At 34.1% G+C, this 22,934-nt stretch overlaps 1 protein-coding gene across 1 annotated transcript in view; it reads right to left on the reverse strand.

Annotated features, from left to right (window-relative positions):
- The window catches only part of bt (projectin protein bent), a 379,904-nt gene that overhangs the window by 333,786 nt on the left and 23,184 nt on the right, over nt 1-22,934 (reverse strand). Inside the window, 3 exon segments of the mRNA XM_089089036.1 lie at nt 12,022-12,043; nt 16,812-17,007; nt 20,583-20,903. Coding sequence (XP_088945162.1) covers nt 12,022-12,043; nt 16,812-17,007; nt 20,583-20,699 — 335 coding nt within the window. The 5' untranslated portion in view covers nt 20,700-20,903.

The raw sequence follows: 22,934 nt of genomic DNA on the forward strand, positions 1-22,934 counted from the left end.
GTGGCAGTAAAAATCGGAGGAGGGAGTATTTGATTCCAGTGGTAATCGGAGCAGGGAGTTTGTAACCAGTGGCAATAAAAATCGGAGGAGGGAGTATTTGATTCCAGTGGCGATCGGAGGAGGGAGTTTGTAACCAGTGGTAATACAAATCGGAGGAGGGAGTATTTGATTCCAGTGGCAATCGGAGGAGGGATTTTGTAACCAGTGGCAATAAAAATTGGAGGAGGGAGTATTTGATTCATGATTTCAATGCTTTATAACTTTTAGAGAAGTAAGAGGAAAACCGTACCCGAAAATTTAATATTCAAAATTCAATATATCAAAATATTTTCGGTCTAGTGGTTTGTCATATAGCTTTGCATTTTGAAGCGTTCAAAAATTGAGATAAAAAGAATAAGACATTAAAAAGTACAAAATAAACATTCAAAAAATAATTCTTTACTAGGAAAGAATTTTTTGAGTTCCACTAAGTCAGATACGTAGATTCATTAAAAAAAGTAGTAACACATTTGCTTATAAAACTCAATTTTTACTGTTTTTTAATGAATATTCATTTGGTTCTTAGAGGCCAACACGGAAAATTTGAAATCACGAGCTTCTTAAAATAGTTTATTATTTATCACTATCCCATTGAAAAATCAAATTCCAAGAATTATTATTATTATTTTTTTGTTTGATTTTTATTGATACTGTTGTTATGACAAAAAACACTGTTCAAGATACAAATTGTTTTCAGTGAAGCAAAAATGAAATTCCAGGAGCATTTAAAGGGTTTAAAAAAGGGAGGGGCTAGCCACACTCTTACTTGTGGTAATTTCTGTTCGTCTTAAGTTTTACTTGACTGCTCAGTTTAATTTCTTTTTTTAAGCTATCAGTTATTCATCCATAGTAACATCCATTATTTTCAGTTTTGACTCAATTACTCGTTTGAATTTCCGTTTATTTTAGGTTTTTTGTTCATCCATAGTAATTCCTATTCGTTTTCAGTTCAACTTCTCATATGACTGCACACTGATTTTTTTTTCAGAAAACATTTTTGTTACTTATATAAAAAATAAAGTTTCTACGGTGAACCCAAAGGAAGTTATTGAATTACGAAAACAGACAAAAATCATACATGCTGCAATTTGGGCTATATTCCATGCCATAGAAATAGAGATAAGTGAAGACTGAATTTTTTCCTTTCCCTCTTCTCCGGAAATATCTCCTACACTTCCCCCTACCCCTTTGAAGATCATTTGTTTTACAAAATCTACCATGATGATTAACTATACATTGCTTGTAAGGACTAGGCTTTTCATCAAAACGCAGGCTGACTGACGCGCTACCACGTTATCCAGAATGCGGCTTTATCAAGCAGTTCGTGGTAACGAAATGTAAGTAAGGTGCGACCCGGCTAAATAACAACTGAAACACTAAAAAACGAAATTTTGATACCAATAGATACATCAAAACAATAAAATTTTTATGCTGATTTCAAATATATAAGTTTCATCAAGTTTAGTCTTACCAATCAAAAGTTACGCGCCTGAGAAAATTTGCCTTATTTTTTAAAAAAGGAGAAAACAGCCTCTAAAAGTCATAGCACTTTAATGAAACTCACACCATCCGATTCAGCGTATAAGAGAACCCTAATGTAGAAGTTTCAAGCTCCTATCTGCAAAAATGTTGAATTTTGTATTTTTTGCCAGAAGAAAGATTACTGATACGTTTTTTTTCCAGGGGTGATCGTATCGATCCAGTAGTTCTAGAATATCGTAAGAGGGCTCATTCAAACGGAAATTAAAAGTTCTAGTGCCCTTTTTAAGTGCCTGAAAAATAGGAGGGCAACTTGGCCCCCTCCCACGCTCATTTTTTTCCCAAAGTCATCCAATCAAAATTTTTAGATAGCCATTTTGTTCAGCATAGTCAAAATTCTAATAAATGTGTCTTTGAGGATGACTTAATCCCCCACAGTTCATGGGGGAAGGGCTGCAAGTTATGAACTTTGCCCATTGCTTACACATAGTATCGGTTAATGGGAAGTATACAAACATTTTCAGGAGGAAATTTTTCTGCTGGGGGAGGGGGGGGGTCTGAGTAGGGGTTTACGAGGAAAAATCTTTCCATGGAGGATGTATCCTTGTGGGAAAGGACTTTTCTATGAAGGGGGCGCCGGATTACCCAGCATTATTGAAAAAACAGATCAGAAATTAAATAAAAAAAAAACAAGTTTTGTTCAACTGAAAGTAAGGAACAACATTAAAACTTAAAACGAACAGAAATTATTACGTATATGAGGGGGCTCGCCCCCATGGCAATACCTTGCTCTCTACGATAATTTTTTTTAGTACTTTCAAAAGAGCTATCTATTCTAATTAACCGGCCTTTGTGATTCAAGGGTTTGTGATTCGAACAAAATTTGAACTTTAGAGTAAAAGGGCGAGGTATAAACTAGGGGGCGAACTCCCAAATATACGTAATAAAAACATACGAATATAGAAGTTCGATACGTAAGTTAATTCGCAAGTTACGTCTGAACAAAATTTCGAAAAAGCCATTTCGCAACAAAAAAAATTAATATGCAAATTTTGTTTTAATTATTCATGTTCGGTGAGCCAAAATCAAAGCTGCATTAATTCAAAAATGTACAGAAATTAAATAAACAAAACATGTTTTTTTAACTGAAAGTAAGGAGCGACATTAAAACTAAAAACGAACAGAAATTATTCCGTATATCAAAGGGGCTGTCCCATTCTCAAGCCTCGCTCTTTACGCTAAAGTTTGACTCTGTCTAAAAACTTTATTTTTTAAAATAATAAAAAAACTTTAGCGTAAAGAGCAAGGCTTTGAGGAGGTGATAGCCTCTTTCATATACGAAAAATTCCTTTTCGTTTTTAGTTTTAATGTCGCTCCTTACTTTCTGTTAAAAAACTTGTTTTTTTATTTAATTGATTAAAAAACTTTTTACACAAAATAAGTTTTTCAAAGAAAATTAAAGAACTCCATTAAACCAAAAATGAGCAAAAATAAAATCAAATAATCCACCAAGCGTGAAACTACCACAAATCAGCATCGATAAATCAATGAAACCCAAAACGAACAGAAATTACAATAAATAACCGAGTCAGACTCAAAACGAGCAGAAATTAACATGAGCAAGGCTCAAAACCCCCTATGCCTTCCCAATACCAGAACATAATTTGCACTTAACTGAAAAAATATAAATGTTTTTACTTTTATAACTTTAATAAATCAAATAATATTAACATTTTGGTTAACAAATATCAGTATATGTATATTAAACTGACAATGCATATTACATTTGTATTTTTTTTCAGTAAATTATAAATAATATTCTGGTCTTACGAAAGAATACGGCTTTTGAGCATAACTCATCTTAATTTCTGATTGTTTTCAGTTTAACATTAGTATTTAATGTAGTTTTCGTCCGTTTTGGGTTTCATTTATTTATCGATGCGCATTTGTGGTAGTTTCACGCTTGGTAGATTATTTGATTTTATTTTTGCTCATTTTTGGTTTAATGGAGTGTTTTACTTTTTTTGAAAAACTTATTTTGTGGAAAAAGTTTTTCTAATTAATTTCTGTTCGTTTTATATTGACATAGTCTTTTCAGGGAAAAAGAAAATAATAGTTTAAATCTTTTCTTTTTTTAAGACTTTATAGTTTTGCCTGCAATTGTATGCTGGAGAAAACTTTTCAGCAATTTTTAACAACATACATCCTTTTAAAAATCTATACACAAATAGTGGTGTTTAATTTAGTTTCATACCTCCCCTAGTTGACCTGAAATAGTAAACTTGATACTATTCGCGGAAAAATCTGTTTGCTTTCTTTGATAGCTTGCATACACTTACACTATTTTGATTTGGTTAAATTTTAAGAGAAGAAGTAGCCCCGAAAGTTTGAATATAATACCCTCAGTTGTTCTTGGGATACGGCTGAGAACCTTATTGAGAATGAGCATTAACACAGTGCATTTTGATTTAATCTTAACTTACAACCTTTGCCCTGGGGACTCTGGGGGGGGGAGGTTCGCCAGCCTTAAATACATAATTTCCAGAACTTTCAACTACTTTGAACAAAATGGCTATCTCAAAATTTTAATTGAATATGTTTGGAGAAATTGTGGGCTTGAGAGGGGGTCAATTACTTTACACTCACTTTCGACTATTAAAACGAGCCATTTCAATTTCCAAACAAATGAGCCCTTTTAGAAACTTTTACAACAAATTTCTATATAAACCTTATATGCCCCCAGAGCATAACTTACAACCCTTGCAATGAGGGCTCTGAGGGGGTTATCATGCTAAAAGAGCTAATTCCCAGAACTTTAGACTACGATGAACACTATGGATATCTCAAAACTTTGATTGATTATGTTAGGGGATATGTCGGACGTGAGAGGGGTGTTAGTTGCTGTCTAATCACTTTTGACTCTAAATAGGTAATTAGTCCCTTCAATTTCCCACAGAGTGAGCCTTTTATGATTTTTTTATACAACGCTTTCTATAAAAACCTTACATGCTCCCAGGGCAAAACTTACAACCCTTGCCCTGAGGGTTGGGGGGGGGATTGGGTTGTCATCCTTAAAGACCTAATTTCCAAAATTTTCAGCTGTGTAGAATAAAATGGCTATCTAAAAATTTTGATTGGATGTGTTTGGGGAAAATGTGGGCGTGAGAGGGGGGTTAGTTACCCTCCAATCACTTTCGACTACCAAAAAGGGCAATAGCCCTTTGAATTTCCAATCGAATGGACCCTTTTTCAAGTTTCTACAACAAAGATTTCTAAAAAAAAACTTATTTGCCCCCAGGGTATAACTTTTAACCGTTGTTCTGGAGACAGTGGGGGGGGGAGTGTCCTGCTCAGACGTATAATTTCCTGAACTTAAAAACTGCATGGAACAAAATGACTATCTAAAAATTTTGATTGGATATGTTTGGGGAAATGGTGGGCGTGGAAAGGGTGTTAGTTGCCTTCCAATTCCCTTTCGACTATTAAAAAGAGCACTAGGCATTTCAATTTCCAATCGAATGAGCCCTTTTTGAAGTTTCTGTGACAACGCGTTTTTTAAAAACCTTATATGCCCCCAGGGCATAACTCACAACCCTTGCCCTGAGGACTTTGGGGGATTGTCTCCTCAAAACGTAATTTCTATCTGGAAATCAACAACACTGAACAAAATGGCTATCTAAAACTTTTGATGGGATGTGTTTGGGGAAAAGGTGGGTTAGAGATGGGGGTTAGTTGGCCTCAAATCACTATAGACTATTAAAAAGGGTACTAGACCTTTGAATTTACAATCGAATAAGCCCTTTTTCAAGTTTCTACGACAAAGATGTCAATAAAAACTTATATGCCCCCAGGACATAATTTATAGCCCATGCCCTGAAGACTGTGGGGGAGTGCCCTGCTCAAAAGTATAATTTCGTGAACTTTAAACTGCTTGGAACAAAATGGTTATCTCAAAATTTGGATTGGATGTATTTGGGGAAAAGGTGGGCGTCAGAGGGGGGTTAGTTGCTCTTAAATCACTTTCGACTATTAAAAAGGGCACTAGCCCTTTCAATTTCCAATCGAATGAGCCTTTTTTGAAGTTTCTGTGACAATGCGTTCTATAAAAACCTTATAAGCCCCCAGGGCATAACTTACAACCCCTGCCCTGAGGGCTGTGGGGGATTATCCTCCTCAAAAACATAATTTCTATCTAGAAATCAACAACGCTGAACAAAACGGCTATCCAAAACTCTTGACTCGATATGTTTGGGGAAAAGGTGGGTGAGAGAGGGGGTTAATTGTCTTCAAATCACTTTCGACTATTAAAAAGGGCACTAAACCTTCGAATTTCCAATCGAATTAGCCCTTTTTCAAGTTTCTATGACAAAGATTTCAATAAAAACTTATATGCCCCAGAGCATAACTTATAACCCATGCCCCGAAGACTATGGGGGGAGTGTCCTGCTCAAAGGTATAATTTCCTGAACTTTAAACTACGTGGAACAAAATGGCTATCTCAAAATTTTCATTCGATGTGTTTGGGGAAAAGATGGGCATGAGAGGGGGGTTAGTTGCCCTCCAATCACTTTCGACTATTAAAAAGAGCACTAGCCATTTCAATTTCCAATCGAATGAGCCTTTTTTGAAGTTTCTACGGCAAAGCTTTCAATAAAAACCTTATATGCCCCCAGGGTATAGGTTACAACCCTTTCCCTTAGGCTTGTGGGCGAGTTTCCTCTCAAAAACATAATTTCTATCTAGAAATCAACTACGCTGAACAAAATGGTTGTCTCAAAATTTTGATTGGATGTATTTGGGTAAATGGTGGGCGTGGATGGGATGTTAATTCCCTTCAAATCACTTTCGAATATTAAAAAGGGCAAAAGCCACTCCAATTTTCAATTGAATGAGCCCATGTTTAGGATTCTACAACAATTTTGTCAATACGAAGTGCCCTGAACTAAAGGAAAAAAATAATAAATGAAACATTGTGTCAGCATACTTCTTATATGCCCCCTGGGCATAAATTAAAATCCTTGCCCTGAATGTAGTTGGGGAGTGACCTCCTCAAAAACGTATTTTCTATCTGGAAATCAACTACGATGAACAAAATGGCTATCTCAAAATTTTCATTGGATGTGTTTGGGGGAATGATAGGCGTGGGGGGAGGGGGCTGGGGGCTAGTTGCCCACCAATCACTTTTGACTATTAAAAAGGGCACTAGCCCTTTGAATTTCCAATCGAATGAGCCTTTTTGAAGTTTTTACGACAAAGCCTTCTATAAAAACCTTATATGCTCCCAGGGTATAACTTACAACCCTCGCCCTGAAGGCTGTGGGGGAGTGTCCTCCTCAAAAATATAATTTCTACGTGGAAATGAACTACGTTGAACAAAATTGATATATCAAAATTTTGATTGGATGTGTTTGGAGGAATGATGAGCGTGGGGGGGGGCTAGTTGCCCTCCAATCACTTTCGACTTTTAAAAAGGGCTTACAATCACTTTCGACTATAAAAAAGGGCACAAGCCACTCCAATATCCAATTGAATGAGCCCTTTTCGAAGTTTCTACGACAACTTCTTCGATACGAAGTGCCCTACTCTAAAGAAAAAAAATAATAAATGATACATTGTGCCAACATCGTTCCTATATGCCCTCAGGGCGTAACTTAAAACCCTTGCCCCGAGGGTTGTGGGGTAATGTCCTCCTTAAAAACATATTTTCTATCTGGAAAACAACTATAGTGAGCAAACTGGCTCTGTTAAAATTTTGATTGGTAGTGTTGGGGGGAATGATGGGCATGTGGGGGGGGGCTAGTTGCCATCCAATCACTTTCGACTATTAAAAAGGGCACTAGCCACTCCAATTTCCAATCGAATGAACCCTTTTCGAAGTTTCTACGACATCTCCTTCGATACGAAGTGCCCGGGTATGGATGAAAAAAATAATAATACATTGTCCCCACATCGTTCTTTACTTAGGCAGCGCTATCGCGCTGCCTATGATACCTCTCGAGGATAAGCATATCCTTAGCATAAGGATAGCAGCGGCCAAGATAGATGGACAAATTTTAGATGGTCAACAAATAACAACGCAAAGCCGTTTCCAGGGGGGGGGTTAGGGGGTTTGAACCCCCCCCCCCTGCGAAATGATTGTTTGACTCGTAAAAACGTAACGAAAATGGATATAAACAAATTTTGTATGCGTTTTTGTGTACCCCCCCCCCCCAAAAAAAAAAAAAAAGCAGGGTACGGCCTTGTAACAACGTATTTGAGATAGAATTTAATCATTTACTTAAATGAGAAAGAACTAAAACAAAAATACAACAAAACTTTATCGTTTCACAGACCTATTTGAGGAACGTTCAATGTAGCAGCTTTTTTTTTTATAAGAGATTGATTTCAAATATTATGGCAATTCCGGCTCTACTTTATTTTTAATATGGCAACGTTCAGAAAGTAGCCTGCTCTATGTTCGCCACAGTTAAATCACTGAAATTATTAAAACATAGTTAAGTTATGGTTGAATTATTTTAGTCATTAAGAATAAAAACACTCAAAACACATAAGTAAATACTAGAAGGAAGGTGAGAGACCCTTCATAAAAAAGGAGAAACTTTGTAAAACGAAAAAGGAGAAAAACTATTTATGGTATTAAATTAAGGCCTAGGCTACGCTAAAAAGGGCCTGAAGATTTATGTCCCTTCTCGAAAAACCGAAAGAACACCAAAGCTTATTTTAAATTTCATTTCTTTTTCTTTGTTTTTTGCTCTCTACGGTAATGTCTTAAAGTTCTTCAAAAATACTTCGCATTCAAATTCAGTGGCCCTTGTGTTAGGGTAGTCTTTCTTAAAGAATCTTATGAAAAAGTCAGTTTTTTGCGTAGACAACGAGGGGTGAGGAAGGGGCAGCCCCCCTCATATACAGAATAATTTCTGTTCATTTTAAGTTTTGATGTTTTTCTTTACTTTCACTTAAAAAACTTGTTGTTTTTATTTAATTTCTGGCCGTTTTTCATATCATGTCAGAAAATCTCCTTCTCTACCCCCCTCCCCCTGTAAATTTTAAACTGTAAAATTCTACCCTGAAATCTTCCTCCCCACAGCAAGATCCCCCTGGAAAACCCACTCTGTAGCAAATCACCCCCCCCCCCCAAACAAAATTCTGTATATTTCCCAATAACAAATGCAATGTGTGAACAACGTCAATCGGATGTTTTGGGTGGGGGATGGCTCAGAGTGGATTTAGTTCCCCGTCCAATGTTTCTGGTCACTTAAACAGGGCACTAGAACTTTTTTTCGGTCAAATAAGCCCTCCCCCGATCTTCTAAGGTCATTGGTTCGATACAATCACCCCTGAAATAAAAATAAAAAATAAAATAAACATATATCCGTGATCTTTCTTCTGTAAAAAAAAAGAAAGAAATTCCGAATTTTTATAGATTGGAGTTTCAAACCTCTACAATAGGTCCCTCTGATATACTGAATCTGATGTGATTTTCATTATGATCAATTGACTTTTTGGGGTTGTTTCCCCATTTTTTCAAACACAAGGCAAATATTCTATGGATCGTAGTTTTTGATGGGTACCATTAAGCTTAATGAATTGTACATATTTTAACTCAGCATAAAAAGCCAATTCTTTTTTTTATCTATTGCTATAATTATTCTATTTTTACAGTTTCGTTTACTATTGGTCTGAATAGTTCCTTTCTTACAAATTCATTGCCCAAAACTGTTTGATAACACCAAATTAGGCAAGTAGTATTAATATTAAATTTTTTTAAATTTTTGTGGTGGGAATTATGTTGAAAATTGGTGGAGGGACTAAACGATGCAATAATCTTTATTTATTTTTAACAAGTTTGATTCTTCGCCTTTTTGTTCGCTTTCATGGTTTGTTTTCAAATTTACTTATTACGGTTCTTATTTTTTGGGCTAAAAATGGCTAAAAATGTCTTTAAAAAATGGCTTAAAAATGTCTTTAAAAATGGCTTAAAAATGGCTTACTGATTAGCTTTCTGCTTTGTTTTCAATCTACCAAGAAAAGTTATTTCTTTTCAGTAATTCTGTGCTGCTAGAAGATTTTTCTTTTAGCAGCAATTCTGTGCTGCTTCTTCTAGCAGCAATTCTGTGCTGCTAGAAGATGCTGCTAACACATTTTCAAGACAAAACATAGGCTAAACCGCAAGCTATTGCAAAGCTAAATTGTCAACTTGCTATTTACTATTTGCCAATTTCCATACTGATCTACTTAATGAACAGTTATTACGAGCCCTCTTCCAAAAAAAGTGAACTTTTCAGTTGATGTTCCCTGTTCAAGTCTTGGTGATTTTTTACCAAGGTTTCGTAACGAAAAAAGGTAATTTTGGTAACATTCGATAGTTGAGATTCGGCTTTAATCACCACTGAATTATATTTTGAATTTTCAAAATATTTTGAATTATTCAAAATATTCCACTGAATTTTGAATTATTCAAATTATATTTGAATAGGCTGAACATGATATCGGAAAGACATGAAAATCATGCAACAATAGGAAAATTTCTAATTCTTTATGTAGGTTTGGACCCTTATCTAAGAAAAAGCCTAAGTAGTACCTAATTCTTGCTAAGTGAATGGATATATCTAAAATTTATGAATCCAATCATATAATTGTTTTATACTGCTGTTCCAAGCTACAGCTGTAGGTTTATCACAAAATTTGCATTTTTCTGAGGGCACTTAAGAATTAAGGACTTGGAATTCCAAAAAAATTTAATATCATAAACTTCATAAGTGTAAATTATTATTCCGATTCAAGTTGAAATTTTGGAGGACTGAAAGCACGTTATTTTTCAAAAGTAAGATCCCCAGATTTAAAATGGACTTGGAAAGTAGCCCGTCTTCTTAATTAAATAATAAGGGATATATTCTTAGTAAAATTCGAAGTTAAATAACGACTTCGTTTCCGCCTGCTTCACGAAAAATTCAAACGAAGTGAAAGGCTTCTTTCATGTCAAAAAAAAGGAAAATCCAAGAGCTTATTTCTTTGTAATAATGGCTTTTATGATATTTGTTCTTTCAAATCTTTACTTCCTTTCCTTAGAGAATATCCTTGGAAATTCTATTTTCCATGTTACTTTCCATCAGAAGCAACGAAATATATCGAGCCGGCCTCTACTTTTGCATGTAACAATCAAACGTTATAAACGTGACTATAAAAACATCCTATGCAAAGTGTGCTCATAAACTTGTGAACAACGACAATTTTCGTGCCACACGTAACCACGTAACCACAACATTCCTCATAGCCAATTAGTTTATCTTTTTCTATAACGCTAAAACGCTTTTGAAAAACGCTAAGGGAAGAGCGAACGCGTTGCTAGCCATCCTGTGCCAGTAGTTTTCCTAATGTACATCAAATATCTTTGGTGATGGTCCCTAGTGTGACTTTTTTTTTCTTTTTCCTTTGTTATACTCCGTTTTAATTCCATGTGAATTTTCGGGCAATAAATTTACTTACTTACTTACTTATAAAGACAAATCCAGGGGGAGGTTTTAGGGGCATGTATCCCTCCCACAAGAATGTCGAAATTTTCATTAATTATATAGGTGGATGGGCCAGAAACACAAATGAAAAAGCTCAAGTTGCGTTCGTGAACTTCCCACACACTATTTTTGTATCAGTTCCTGGTTCTATAGGCGTATTTGAACTCCAAATGGTTTACAAGGAATTAAAAGAATACTATTCTTAAGGACCATCAACCCCAAATAACCCTCGGCAGAAAACTTGAGTCAAGTTTATACCAAATTGCATTTTACTTTTAAAAAGGTTTTAAAAATGTCCTCACTCTGATAGTTTCAAATTATCAGACTTTCAAATTCATATGGTGAGCAAATTACAGAAAGTGTGGCCGCAAAACCCTATATGGAGCCAACCCGTGCGTAGAGAGGAAAGAAGCAATTCCCAGACTTTTAAAACACTTTTAAAAAGGTGTTTCTTAAGACAGAATGTTTAAATATTTGTAGATTTTACGTCATGCTTCGTTTGAAACTTTGTTCTAGCGAGTCCTCGAACACTAAAAAAGAAGATTTTAAAAAAAAGCAGTTTTTTCTAATTCACGGGAGGGGGAGCGGGAAAAAATGTACTTTTTAAAACCTATCGGGAGCAATTCTGTTTTCAATGATATTTTCAATGATTATATAACAAAATTTCAATGAAAAAAACAAAAAAGGATATTTTTCAAAATAACAGAAGGGCAAAACATCTAGGGTTGCTCTAAAATATTCCCCGTTCTCTTTCCGTTGGCACCTTAGACTTAAATGTTGTTTAAGGGTTCAAAATGTACTTGCTAAGACAGGTTAAAATTCCAGACATTCAAATTCATGCAAGAAGACAAAGACATGAAAAAGCGGAAAATATAGTCCAATCTTACCTCATCATTTGAGAGTCGTTAGCTAGAGTAGAAAGAAAAGAAAGTGTTATTTTATTATAAGAAAAAGAAAAGAAAAAGGTCAAAGATCAATAATCGATTCCTACCTTTCAATAGGTTCATCCACAGCTAAATAAGAAAATAAAATTTATTACTTGATCACGTCAAATAAGATATAAGTAGAATTCAATAACAGAAACGGACCTAATAAAAGTACCAAGCATTTTCTTTATTTAAGTTTTTCTTTTAAGCTATTTCAATTTTTGTTTTATTCTTTTGATTTATTTAATATCTTTTCAGTTTATGATAATTTTACTGATATCTCTTGGTAAAGCTCAACTTCTTCAACCACACATTCATTGATGTTCTTAGATTAACATCGTTTGCTAAAAAGCTATCATCAAGACATTTGGAGCATTAAATGCATTTCCCCCCCCCCCCCTTTAAAAACATGGGGTTTTTGGGTCATCCATTCCTCGCTTATTTTTAATAGTATCCATTGGATTGACTACCACAGCTGTTTTCTGCGTCATCACGCAGAGTGTCATGATTTTTTAAAGTTTAATAGCTGTCTTTTTTCTCCTTTTCTTTAAAAGAAGCTCCATTATTTTTGGGTGGCACTAAAAAAGTGTTACAGAAAAATTTGTTGTAAAAATAAAATTCTAACTTCGAGCTGCATAATTTAACTTTTAAACCCGCAGCATTCTAGAAATACGCTTTAAATGCAAGGCATAACCTGAAACGTTATAAGCTGGAGAACCCCTCTCTTTTAAAAGTTCATCTTCTTTCTTTCTAGGTACTTAATATTCAAAAATGTTATTTAATAGAGCAGAATTCTTAAAAATCAATGTTCGGTGGTCGGATGTATGTGTTCAGAATTTTTTTTTTCCACCATGCCATGTTGTTCCCAGTTCCCACCCGATCTATTAAGTTTACTAAAATGGTGCGATGTTTGAAGTCTCAGAATTGCATTACTTTCAGCATCTGAAGTTCTTTCTTTACCCACCCTATTTGACTCGAAAGCGAAAACTCCTCACTCATTAAAAGGCATGAACTATTAAAAGTAGGCTTAAAACACTTCAGACCTCTTATTACACAGTGGATGGATCTTTGCTTGACAATATGACACTCGGGGGTCAATCCCTGCCACAGGGTCGACCAGAAAGGGGACCGTTGCTGAATAAATTCCCAATCCTTACCTATGGATGTTATGCATTGTAAATGGCCCAAGAGAAACTGGAAATAAGAGATAACTCAGAGAAATGGCCCAAGGCCCAAGATCTACTTTATATTATTTATAATACTTCACAACAAACTGTTATCAACAGGCATTAAGGAACTAGGGCCACATCTCCAGCTGATTCACATGATTGCTCACTCATAGCGTTGGTTTACTTATATAACGTTTTGTTTGTTTTGTTTTCTTTAACTTCTTTTTCTATTCCGTTTTTCCTAAGTATTTGTGCAGGGGGGTAAATAACTAATATTATAGTCTGTTCCAGGCGCGACAAAAAGTTTAAAATATTAAATAAAAAGTAATTTATTCGTTCCAGGAGAAAGCAAAATTAACAGCTGGAACGATAGAAAATCAAATTCGTATTAAATTTTGTATTTAATTTTTGTGAATGCGGTTAACTATAGTACTTAGTGGATTAACTTCCACGCATCATCAAATTGAAAAAATGGAGGCAAATGGTCAACTTTATGAGAATTAATGAGTATTAATGCAATATTTTTATTTTGAATTAATGAAAATTTGAATTAATTGAGAATTTGAATTAATTGATTTGAATTAATTAATCAATTTGAATTAATAGAAAATTAATGAGTATTAATTCTCATATTTTTCCATATTTTACGCATTACTCATTAAAATATTCATATTTTAGTAATCATTATAAATGCACCAGGGAATTAATTAATAGCGTTCCAGGTTTGCTGTTAATTTGAATTAAATTTGAAGTATTTTCGAATTAAATTAATTGAATTAACACATCAACTAATACTCATCGAACTAATTAATAATGTGTAAAATTTTATTTTACACCTTAATTAATTAGGTTAATTAAATTAAAATCTCCACAAGAAACGTACTCATAGAAAAACCAAGGGAATACCAACAGGGGAGTCAATTCACTAAAATGTAGGGGGTGAAGATTTTTTGATTTTTTTGGTAGATAAAAAAGATATCTTAAAAAATTAGAGGGTAATGCTTTTTTTTGCTTTTTAATATAGATACACATAATCCAGCTAATTAGTTCTTAAAATAATTGGTGCCAATGTAATTTCATTCCAATATCTAATTAATAATATTACATCAAAACAAAGAAAAACTTTAAACAAGATATCATTTGAAAAAAAAAACCACCCTATGTTCGAGAATATCGTTTGTTTATAAAGAATGAGAAATAGGAAAACATTTATAGAACATGATTACATTATGAAATGAGAAAACATCGATAGAATAAGGAAACATTCTAAATTGAAGAACGAATCATACTTTTCGTAATCAACTAGGCTCAATTGTACTAACTGTGATAACAATATTTTTGCTTCTTTCGCTCCCTCCCTCCGTAATAAATCAATTTGTCCCTCCTCTAAGGTCTAGCCTATGTCCATGGACATATGCAAGCATATGTCAACATGGGCGCCTATAAGGGGGGTCAGGGGGGCACCCCCATCCCCTGGCTGAATGATGCTGCCTTAGTTTTATATTTTTGTTCCAGATTTCTATTATACAGCATTAAAAGTGCCAATTAGACCAGGTTTGCCCCCCCTGGAATTCAGCTTATGGGCGCTCACCGGGCCGTATCCACGATTTTTGTTCAGGGGGGGTTTTACTAATTTTTGACTTTTTCGGGGGGGGTTTTACTAATTTTTGACTCAGTTTTCGACTAATTTTACTGATTTTTACCTAGGTTTTACTAATTTTCGACTTATTTTCGAGTCGGTCAAAAATTTCGGGGGGGTGCAAACCGGGTAACCCCCCCCCCTGGATACGGCCTTGGGCGCTCATGTATGTCAAGCATATCTGTGTTTACGAAGACTCTAAGTATCTTGCAGAAGTTTAGCTTACATTCTCCATTATTTCTTATTTTAATGCGTTTTTTTAACTAGAGAATTTTTATTATTAGCAGTGAAGAAATGAATTAAAAAACTTAGAAAATGAAAAAATTTGATACTTCGAGATCACCACCACGGAACTTTTTCAAAAGCACACAATCCTACAAGCGAAAAAAGGAATCAAATTAGAAAAAGGACCCTTTACGAAAGCACAAGATTTGGATTGGGATTTAATTTATTGTCTCACTAAATATAATAAAAAGTCTCCGTTATAAAACAAATCAATGAAATTATACAACGACACAAGGCCGTATCCAGGGGGGGTAAGGGTTCTGACCCCCGTAACAAAAATGGACATAAACAAATTTTCTATGTGTTTTTAAGGCTTTTTGTGTAACCCCCCCCCCCACCCCACCCAAAAAAAATAATTAGTAAAACCCCCTCCGAAAAAAATCCTGGATACGGCCCTGCAGCGACAGTGCAGTTGTGCTATTTCTTAGTTTCAAAACTTGTTCTAAATTGTGGTAAAATATTTACACCTCTTTCAAATAAAAGATAAACAAACAAAAAGGAAAAAACTGCTTGTACACAAAGTAACGAATTTCCAAGTTTTTAAATTTTGGGCAAGCCTAAATCTTCAGTTTTTTAGGTCCTTCGGGACTACTTATTCGAAATATTCTCTAACCTCAAAATTAAACCATATAGACCTAAGATATTTTTATTTAAGAGAGGTATATTTTATAACTGACTAAAATATTGAAAACCGAAAGAAGTCCATTTTAAAGCCACTGTTTTGTAATTGTTCTGGGGTAGGGTCTTTGGGGCCATTTCATATGGAGAAACCATTTCTCCTCCCTTATTGAATAGAGAAACATTTCTTTTCTGATTCAAATGTCAAAAATAGTTGCATTTTAAGGCCGCTATTTTGGAATTGTTCCCGCTGGGAGTCTCTGGAACTATTTCAAGGGGGAAACCAACTTCGCTTATTTCTAAACTCCTTTGTGTTTCCTTTCTTCATACACAAAAGCATTTTACTTTATGGATGTACTTATTGTGCTAAAACGTACTAAAGCCCCCATGTCGGTGATAACAGAGACATATTTTATATTAGGTTTTATATTAAGTTATTAGAAGTTATTATTAAGTTTATTAGAAGTTATTAAGTTAATAGAAGTTATTATTAAGTTAGTTATATTAAGTTTAGTTATATTAGTTAATTAAGTTAATAGAAGTTATACTAAGTTTAGGTTTTATATTAAGTTGTTTACGTTAAGTTGTTAGGTTTTATATTAGGTTTTTAGAAGTTATTATTAAGTTTATTAGAAGTTATTAAGTTTACAGAAGTTATTATTAAGTTAGTTATATTAAGTTTAGGTTTTATATTAAGTTTTATATTAAGTTGTTTATGTTAAGTTGTTAGGTTTTATATTAGGTTGTTAGAAGTTATTATTAAGTTTATAAGAATTTATTAAGTTTATAGAAGTTATCATTAAGTTATAAGTTATATTAAGTTTAGGTTTTATATTAAGTTTTATATTAAGTTGTTTATGTTAAATTGTTAGGTTTTATATTAGGTTGTTAGAAGATGAATAACGTAAATTTTTCAGCTTTCCAGGAGAGTGATCTTTCAGACAATTCAGGAGACAAATCTACTCCCCCTGACCTTCTTTCTGATACCCCTGACCACATCTTTGTTCCACTTTTCAGAGGAACAAAGATGTTCCACTGAAAGAGATGCTCCACTTTTCAGTAGCATAATACTTTAAGCAAAATAGTACTTTAAAACTGTACTATTAGTGCTAAAATATATGTGGCTAGAGTAATTGGGACTTACGACTGAAATTAAGGTTAATTGAAGCAGAAACTTCTCCCAGCTTATTCTTTGCCTTAACCTTGTAAAGACCGCCATCTGTTTCAACGACATCATTAATGTCCAGCGCAACGGTATATCTTCCAGGTGAGACTTCTCTAATGTGTATAAGTGTTCGGTCGTCCTCTACAATAAGTTTATCCTCACGGTACCATTGCACCTAAAAACAAAACAAAGATATCATAACGTTATCATATATCAAAACGTTAAGATATCATAACGTTAGGTACCAGTGCACCTAAAACAAAACAAAGATATCATAACGTTATCATATATCATAACGTTAAGATATCATAACGTTAGGTACCACTGCACCTAAAACAAAACAAAGATATCATAACGTTATCATATATCATAACGTAAAGATATCATAACGTTAGGTACCACTGCACCTAAAACAAAACAAAGATATCATAACGTTATCATATATCATAACGTTAAGATATCATAACGTTAGGTACCACTGCAACTAAAACAAAACAAAGATATCACAACGTTATCATAACGTTATATATATCATAACGTGTCTATCATGTCTATCATAATTATGGTAGACAGCAGAAGTGGATAGTTTGTGTTTTGAAATTATAGAAAACAGAATAAATAATATTTGAAAAATGATTTACAAAGTACCAGAAGGTGTCATGGTTCTCAACCAAGAGGGCAACCCCTCCCCCAAAAGAGATGGAAGGACAACTTCTCGTTGCTTAGCTTACCGTATCTACTCCACTCGGCAGATGATAGAAGTGAATACAGGAGTTACATTAATAGACAAATGAAAAAAGAGGACGCAAAAAACTTAATTTAATTAAGTCAAGAAGGTACCATAGGAAAGAAAACTGGGAAAGCAGCTAGAAAATATTAGTAAAAACGCTATAATCTTCTTAGAAGAGACAAAGGGTTTGTACAAGAGATTTTTGAGTGATAGATCATACGTGAATAAGAGAAATGTTAGGGAACTAAAGAAGGTATTAAAGTATGGATCAAGAAGATGTAATATGAAGGCAACTGATGAAATTGCTAAAATATAGCTGCACAAGACATAACAGTGATATATTGTTCTAATATTGTACTAATATTGTAAAAATATTTTTTTGACAAGTTAAAAAATTGAGACAAAGTAATCAGTTTGACCCCATCCCAGTTGAAGGCACGAACAGGTCTTCAATGGTATAAAAAAGGTATAAAAAAAAGTGTTAGAGTAGGTGTAAAGAGGAGTGTAAGAATGTTAAAGTGTTAAAGAGGAGCGTTAAAGAGGAGTTGTAAAGAGGAGTGTAAATTATGGCACAACATACTGAAAAAGGTTTAAAGCTGCAATAAGGTTGTAGGAAAGGATATAGAAAAGACTTAAGGATTATTCGACAATTTGAAGTGAAGGAAGATTTATTCCACAAGGAGTTGCTAGAAACTGTGCTAGAGAAATGAAAAATTGTGAGGAGGCCTCAGGTGAGATATGTATGCAGGAGGAGGGGTATTATACCCTCCCCTAAATCTTAAGCTTTTCAGGGTTCTAGGCACTTCTATTCAAATCATCAAATAAAATTTATTTTTTTACTGTTGTCTCTCATGCATATGGTCCTTCCAAGTGGCAATAGGGTGGTAAATGAAGTTTTGAAATAAAGTTATTATTAAGTTAAAAAACACTGATGACTATGAATATCTTTTGTGAGAAGGGGGAATTCTCTAATGGTTTTAGAAAAACTTTCGATTAATCCTCTTAATCATAGGAGTGAGTGAGGTATTTACAGATTTATTAGCTTGATTTCTGAAGGATGCACAATACTTTGTATTGCAGCACTTATCAGACTAAGATAAGGTGCTGATAAAGTTTCAAGAGAAGAACAGTTTGGTTATGAATAGGGCAGAAAGAGGTCATAAGAAAAGAAATAAAGAAAATTTGAACTACATGGGTGGGGGTAAAAAGTGACAATTCAACAGACTCGGATGGAGAACCAGTGCACTCATCAGTATTTGCCTCAAGAGGCTTGGTGTTACAGTAAGGTGTAAGTAAAATAGAAGTATTTTCCAATGTTGAAAGGCAGCCCAAACTGCATGAATTTCAAATAGAAAAATTGGTATAAAGATCTAAAATACACAGCTGATAATCCATTGACCATTCATTGACAGTTGAAAATGACATTGGCCATCGATGGTTTATAAATTGGATTTAAAGATATTAAATGCACAAATAAAATACAAATCGATTACAGGCATAAGAGGCTTTTGTGATAAATTTAGTTTAAGCATTTTGAAGCTTAAAAGCTACCTACTACGTCATTTCTTTCTGAAAAATGAAGTTCAATAAAAGAGACCAATAAAAGTTCAATAAAAAAAGTGGTTGTAAGAGTTTTCCTAACTAAAGAGTTCTCATGGAAATAAGCAGGGGCAGAGCTAGAGCAAAATCTTGGGCGTGGGACCAATGTGACAAGGGCACCAATAACAAAAATCTTGGAGAGGGGAGGGGACAATGTGACAAAGGTGCCAATAACTGACCGAATTGACGAATTTATTCTAAAAAAATGATTGAAAAAAACAAGGAATGAGGGCACCAGAAAAAATATTGGGGGAAGGGCGGCCCTTCCCCTGGAACCGCCAGTGACATTAAAATTAAGCTTCTTACTCTTTTTCTCTGTTTTAAGGGATGTGGAGGGGCTGGGTGCTTTTTGTCTAGCTTTACGTTAACCTTTAATTTGTGGGACTACTACCCAACCACGTCTGCACGAGGGAACTTCATATCCCTCCCATATTTTAGGATTTTTACAAATTGGTCAACTATTTTCCGTTTTGAATTTTCAACTCCTGTTAAAACTGTCCTCCCCAATAAGAATATGGTTAATTATATGCCTGTTGGTACCCTTAATTTCCTATTACTATTTTTAACAGTTTATTCTTCTTTGCCTGATGATATTTTCTTTTTTCTAAAAATTGTTTCTCCCCACTTGCTAGATACAAGAAGAACTTGTTTTGGATCAAAAGAAGAAAAAAGCGACATTTGAAATCATCCAAAAGGTACAGAAAGTTTTCCAGCTTTGTAAGTAAAGTTATTTTCAAACGAATTCCCATGTCATTACTATGTATGGGCTAGCGGTAACTTAACCTCACGACATTATTTAGCCAACTTCTATATCAACGCAGTTGGTAGCCAGCTTAGGAAAAATCCTTTTCACCAAGTCTTGCAATCTAATAATCTAACCAATCCGAACCTTACCCCCCCCCCCCCTAATGTGCAAATATATAGCCCAAGTTATGTAAGTCCAATGCATTCTGTCACCCGTTATTTGTCTTTGTGGCTATGAAACCGGTTTTCTCAGATCTTACATTCAGCAAACTTCTCGACTGTGTTTGGTATAATACATAAGTGCCAGTATGATTTCTTCTAAAAACGGGGTGGCAGCTGCAAACTGCAAAACGTGGCCCTAAAATATGGCTTAAATATTTAACATTTAATGTACATTTAATAAATATTTTAATACATTTATAAAATATTTTTCAGTCTTTCGAAGTGCCCACGTTTCAGAGCCACACTTAACTGTACAGATAAAATTTTTATTTAAAACATTCTATCGTTATAGCGACAATACTGTGCCGTTTTTAAAGACTGGGCAACTTTTTAAAGTTAGACTGAATTTGCCGCAAAAAAAAAATAATTTAATACATTTAAATCTTTCTTTCTCTGACATTGATATTTCTTAAAGGGGAGTTTCTAGTGGCTACAAATAAGAAATCAAAAGTTACCTCTGGTTTTGGAGATGCATTCAACTGACATTCAAAAATCAATCTATTCCCCTCATCCTCGTTACGCAATTGGGGCTTCTGTGTGAAACTAGGGGCAAGCTCTTGAGTCACACCCATTTTTCCACTTCAATAAATCTGAAACACTGCACTCAAAGTGGGCAGGCTACCTTCTTCCTATGGATGCCTGCCCAAGGAACCTAATAGTTAAGATTCGCTTAACACCTATTCCAGCTATACGACTTCAGGGTAATTACCGTCTTTTCTTCTTATAAATTTCCACTTGCTCTTGATAGGGTGCCACCACTCACCCAAGACAAAAGTCTGAAAAAGAAAAGAATATTTCAAGCTTTATTATCTTAAATACTGTCCTTCATCCGGGATCGGGTTCGAATCACCTTCAACCATAATTTTAGCCATAAATTTATTTCAATTCACCCTTGTATAAATTGCCTGTTTTAATAAAAGAGGAGAAACAAAATATGTGATAACTGTCTAATTTTACAGGATAGAACTATCTTGAAAGGGATTAACGAACTTAAAAATTTGAATCCAGATAGTTTTTTTTTATTTCAATGTGAAGGTGTTATAACAAATTTCTGTAACAATACAAAGCAAGAATTTTCTCATGGAGAGGGGGGGGGGAGATATCTAGATTTGTAAAATCTTCCCTAAATTTCCCTATAATTAGCCTAGTTTGGGAAGTTTTGACGAATTAACTCCCCACCTCTCCGACAAAAAACAAATACTTGAGTACAAGCCTGATAAGATGTGCGAACATTCACATTGCAGCAATAGTTTTCGCCAATCAGGCTTGCTCAAGCTCTCAATAGAATTCGTTTTCTAAAAGTAGAGTAACCTATACACTTCAATTGTGATTCCTCTTTCTTATGACTCATAACCCTGAAACGTTGACTGGACACCCTCTGCGCCAGCAATCGCTCTAGAGGATTTTTATCTTTAACTTTTTTATGACTCACATACAATTTGCAATTAATAAAAACTCACCTTTTAGTTAAGCCACGCCATATTAAAAAAAAAATTATATTTGCAATTTTTATCATTTGTAATCAGAAACAAAAAGAAGGAGACGAAAATCTGAAAAAGAAAAATAGTATTAAAAGCACTAAAATGAGTCGTTATATATGAGACATGAGACAAGAGACATAAGAGTACTTTGTAAACTCTATCAATGTGTTAACCATTTCGTGCAAGAGTTGTAGCTTTATTCTATCTGCTAGAATCATCCTGGGCTTTAAACCTTAAATCACTAACGACATCAAATAAAAAGAGTTTGCCCCTCCCCACCGGAATCATCTTATACCTATTCTTACCAGAAAAACGGATTATTTAAGATTTTTTTTGTTGTTGTTTTTGTTACAAAATTGTGAAATTTTTAAGTAAGTATCAAAATTTCGTCACTGTTGCCAAGTTGAATAGAATAATTAAATGGAGTTCTTAGCTTTTTAGGGGAGGGGGGGGGAGTCATTCGATTTTTTTTATTTGACACTCACTAGAAGCAAAAACTGCTTAGCTGCATATGGAGGTCTTTTCAATTAAATATTGAGCCTGCCAGTTTTCCTTGTTAATACATGTGCGGTTATGTAAGTTTTCACACAAACCAATTCAACCAATCAGATGTCACTGTCACTGTCATTGGTGCTTTAACGGTGTTTGCCAGTCTATTTTAATACTGAGAAGAAATCTGAATTCCACATTCCTACTCCAGTGAAAATTGACATTAGAAACTGTCTATCATAGGTTACATTTATTAAAGTAAAAATTTTCTGCGTTCCTTGCAACCGAAATGTAGCTAATATTAGTAGATAAAATAAATCAAAATATGTATATAATAATATATATATATATATATATATATATATATATATATATATATATATATATATATATATATATATATATATATATATATATATATATATATATATATATATATATATATATATATATATATATATATATATATATATATATATCCATATCATATATATATATATATATATATATATATATATATATATATATATATATATATATATATATATATATATATATATATATATTCGGCACCCCTTCATAGAAATGTCCCTTCCCCTAAGGAAACATCCTCCAAGGAAAGATTCTTCCCCATAACCCCTACTCCGACCCCCCTCCAAGAAAAGAATTCCTCCTGAAAACGCCTGTATAACTGAAACGTCCCAATAGCCAATATTTTATGTAAACATTGGGCTATGTTTATAACTTGAAGCCTTTTCCTCCGGAACTATGGGGGACCACGTCATTCTCCAAGAAACATTTACTAGCTTTTTGACTATGTAGAACCTTATGACTGTC

This window comes from Artemia sp. Qi Xiang Cuo, chromosome 1 (assembly GCF_049724085.1).
Source record: "Artemia sp. Qi Xiang Cuo chromosome 1, ASM4972408v1, whole genome shotgun sequence".
Taxonomy (NCBI): domain Eukaryota; kingdom Metazoa; phylum Arthropoda; class Branchiopoda; order Anostraca; family Artemiidae; genus Artemia; species Artemia sp. Qi Xiang Cuo.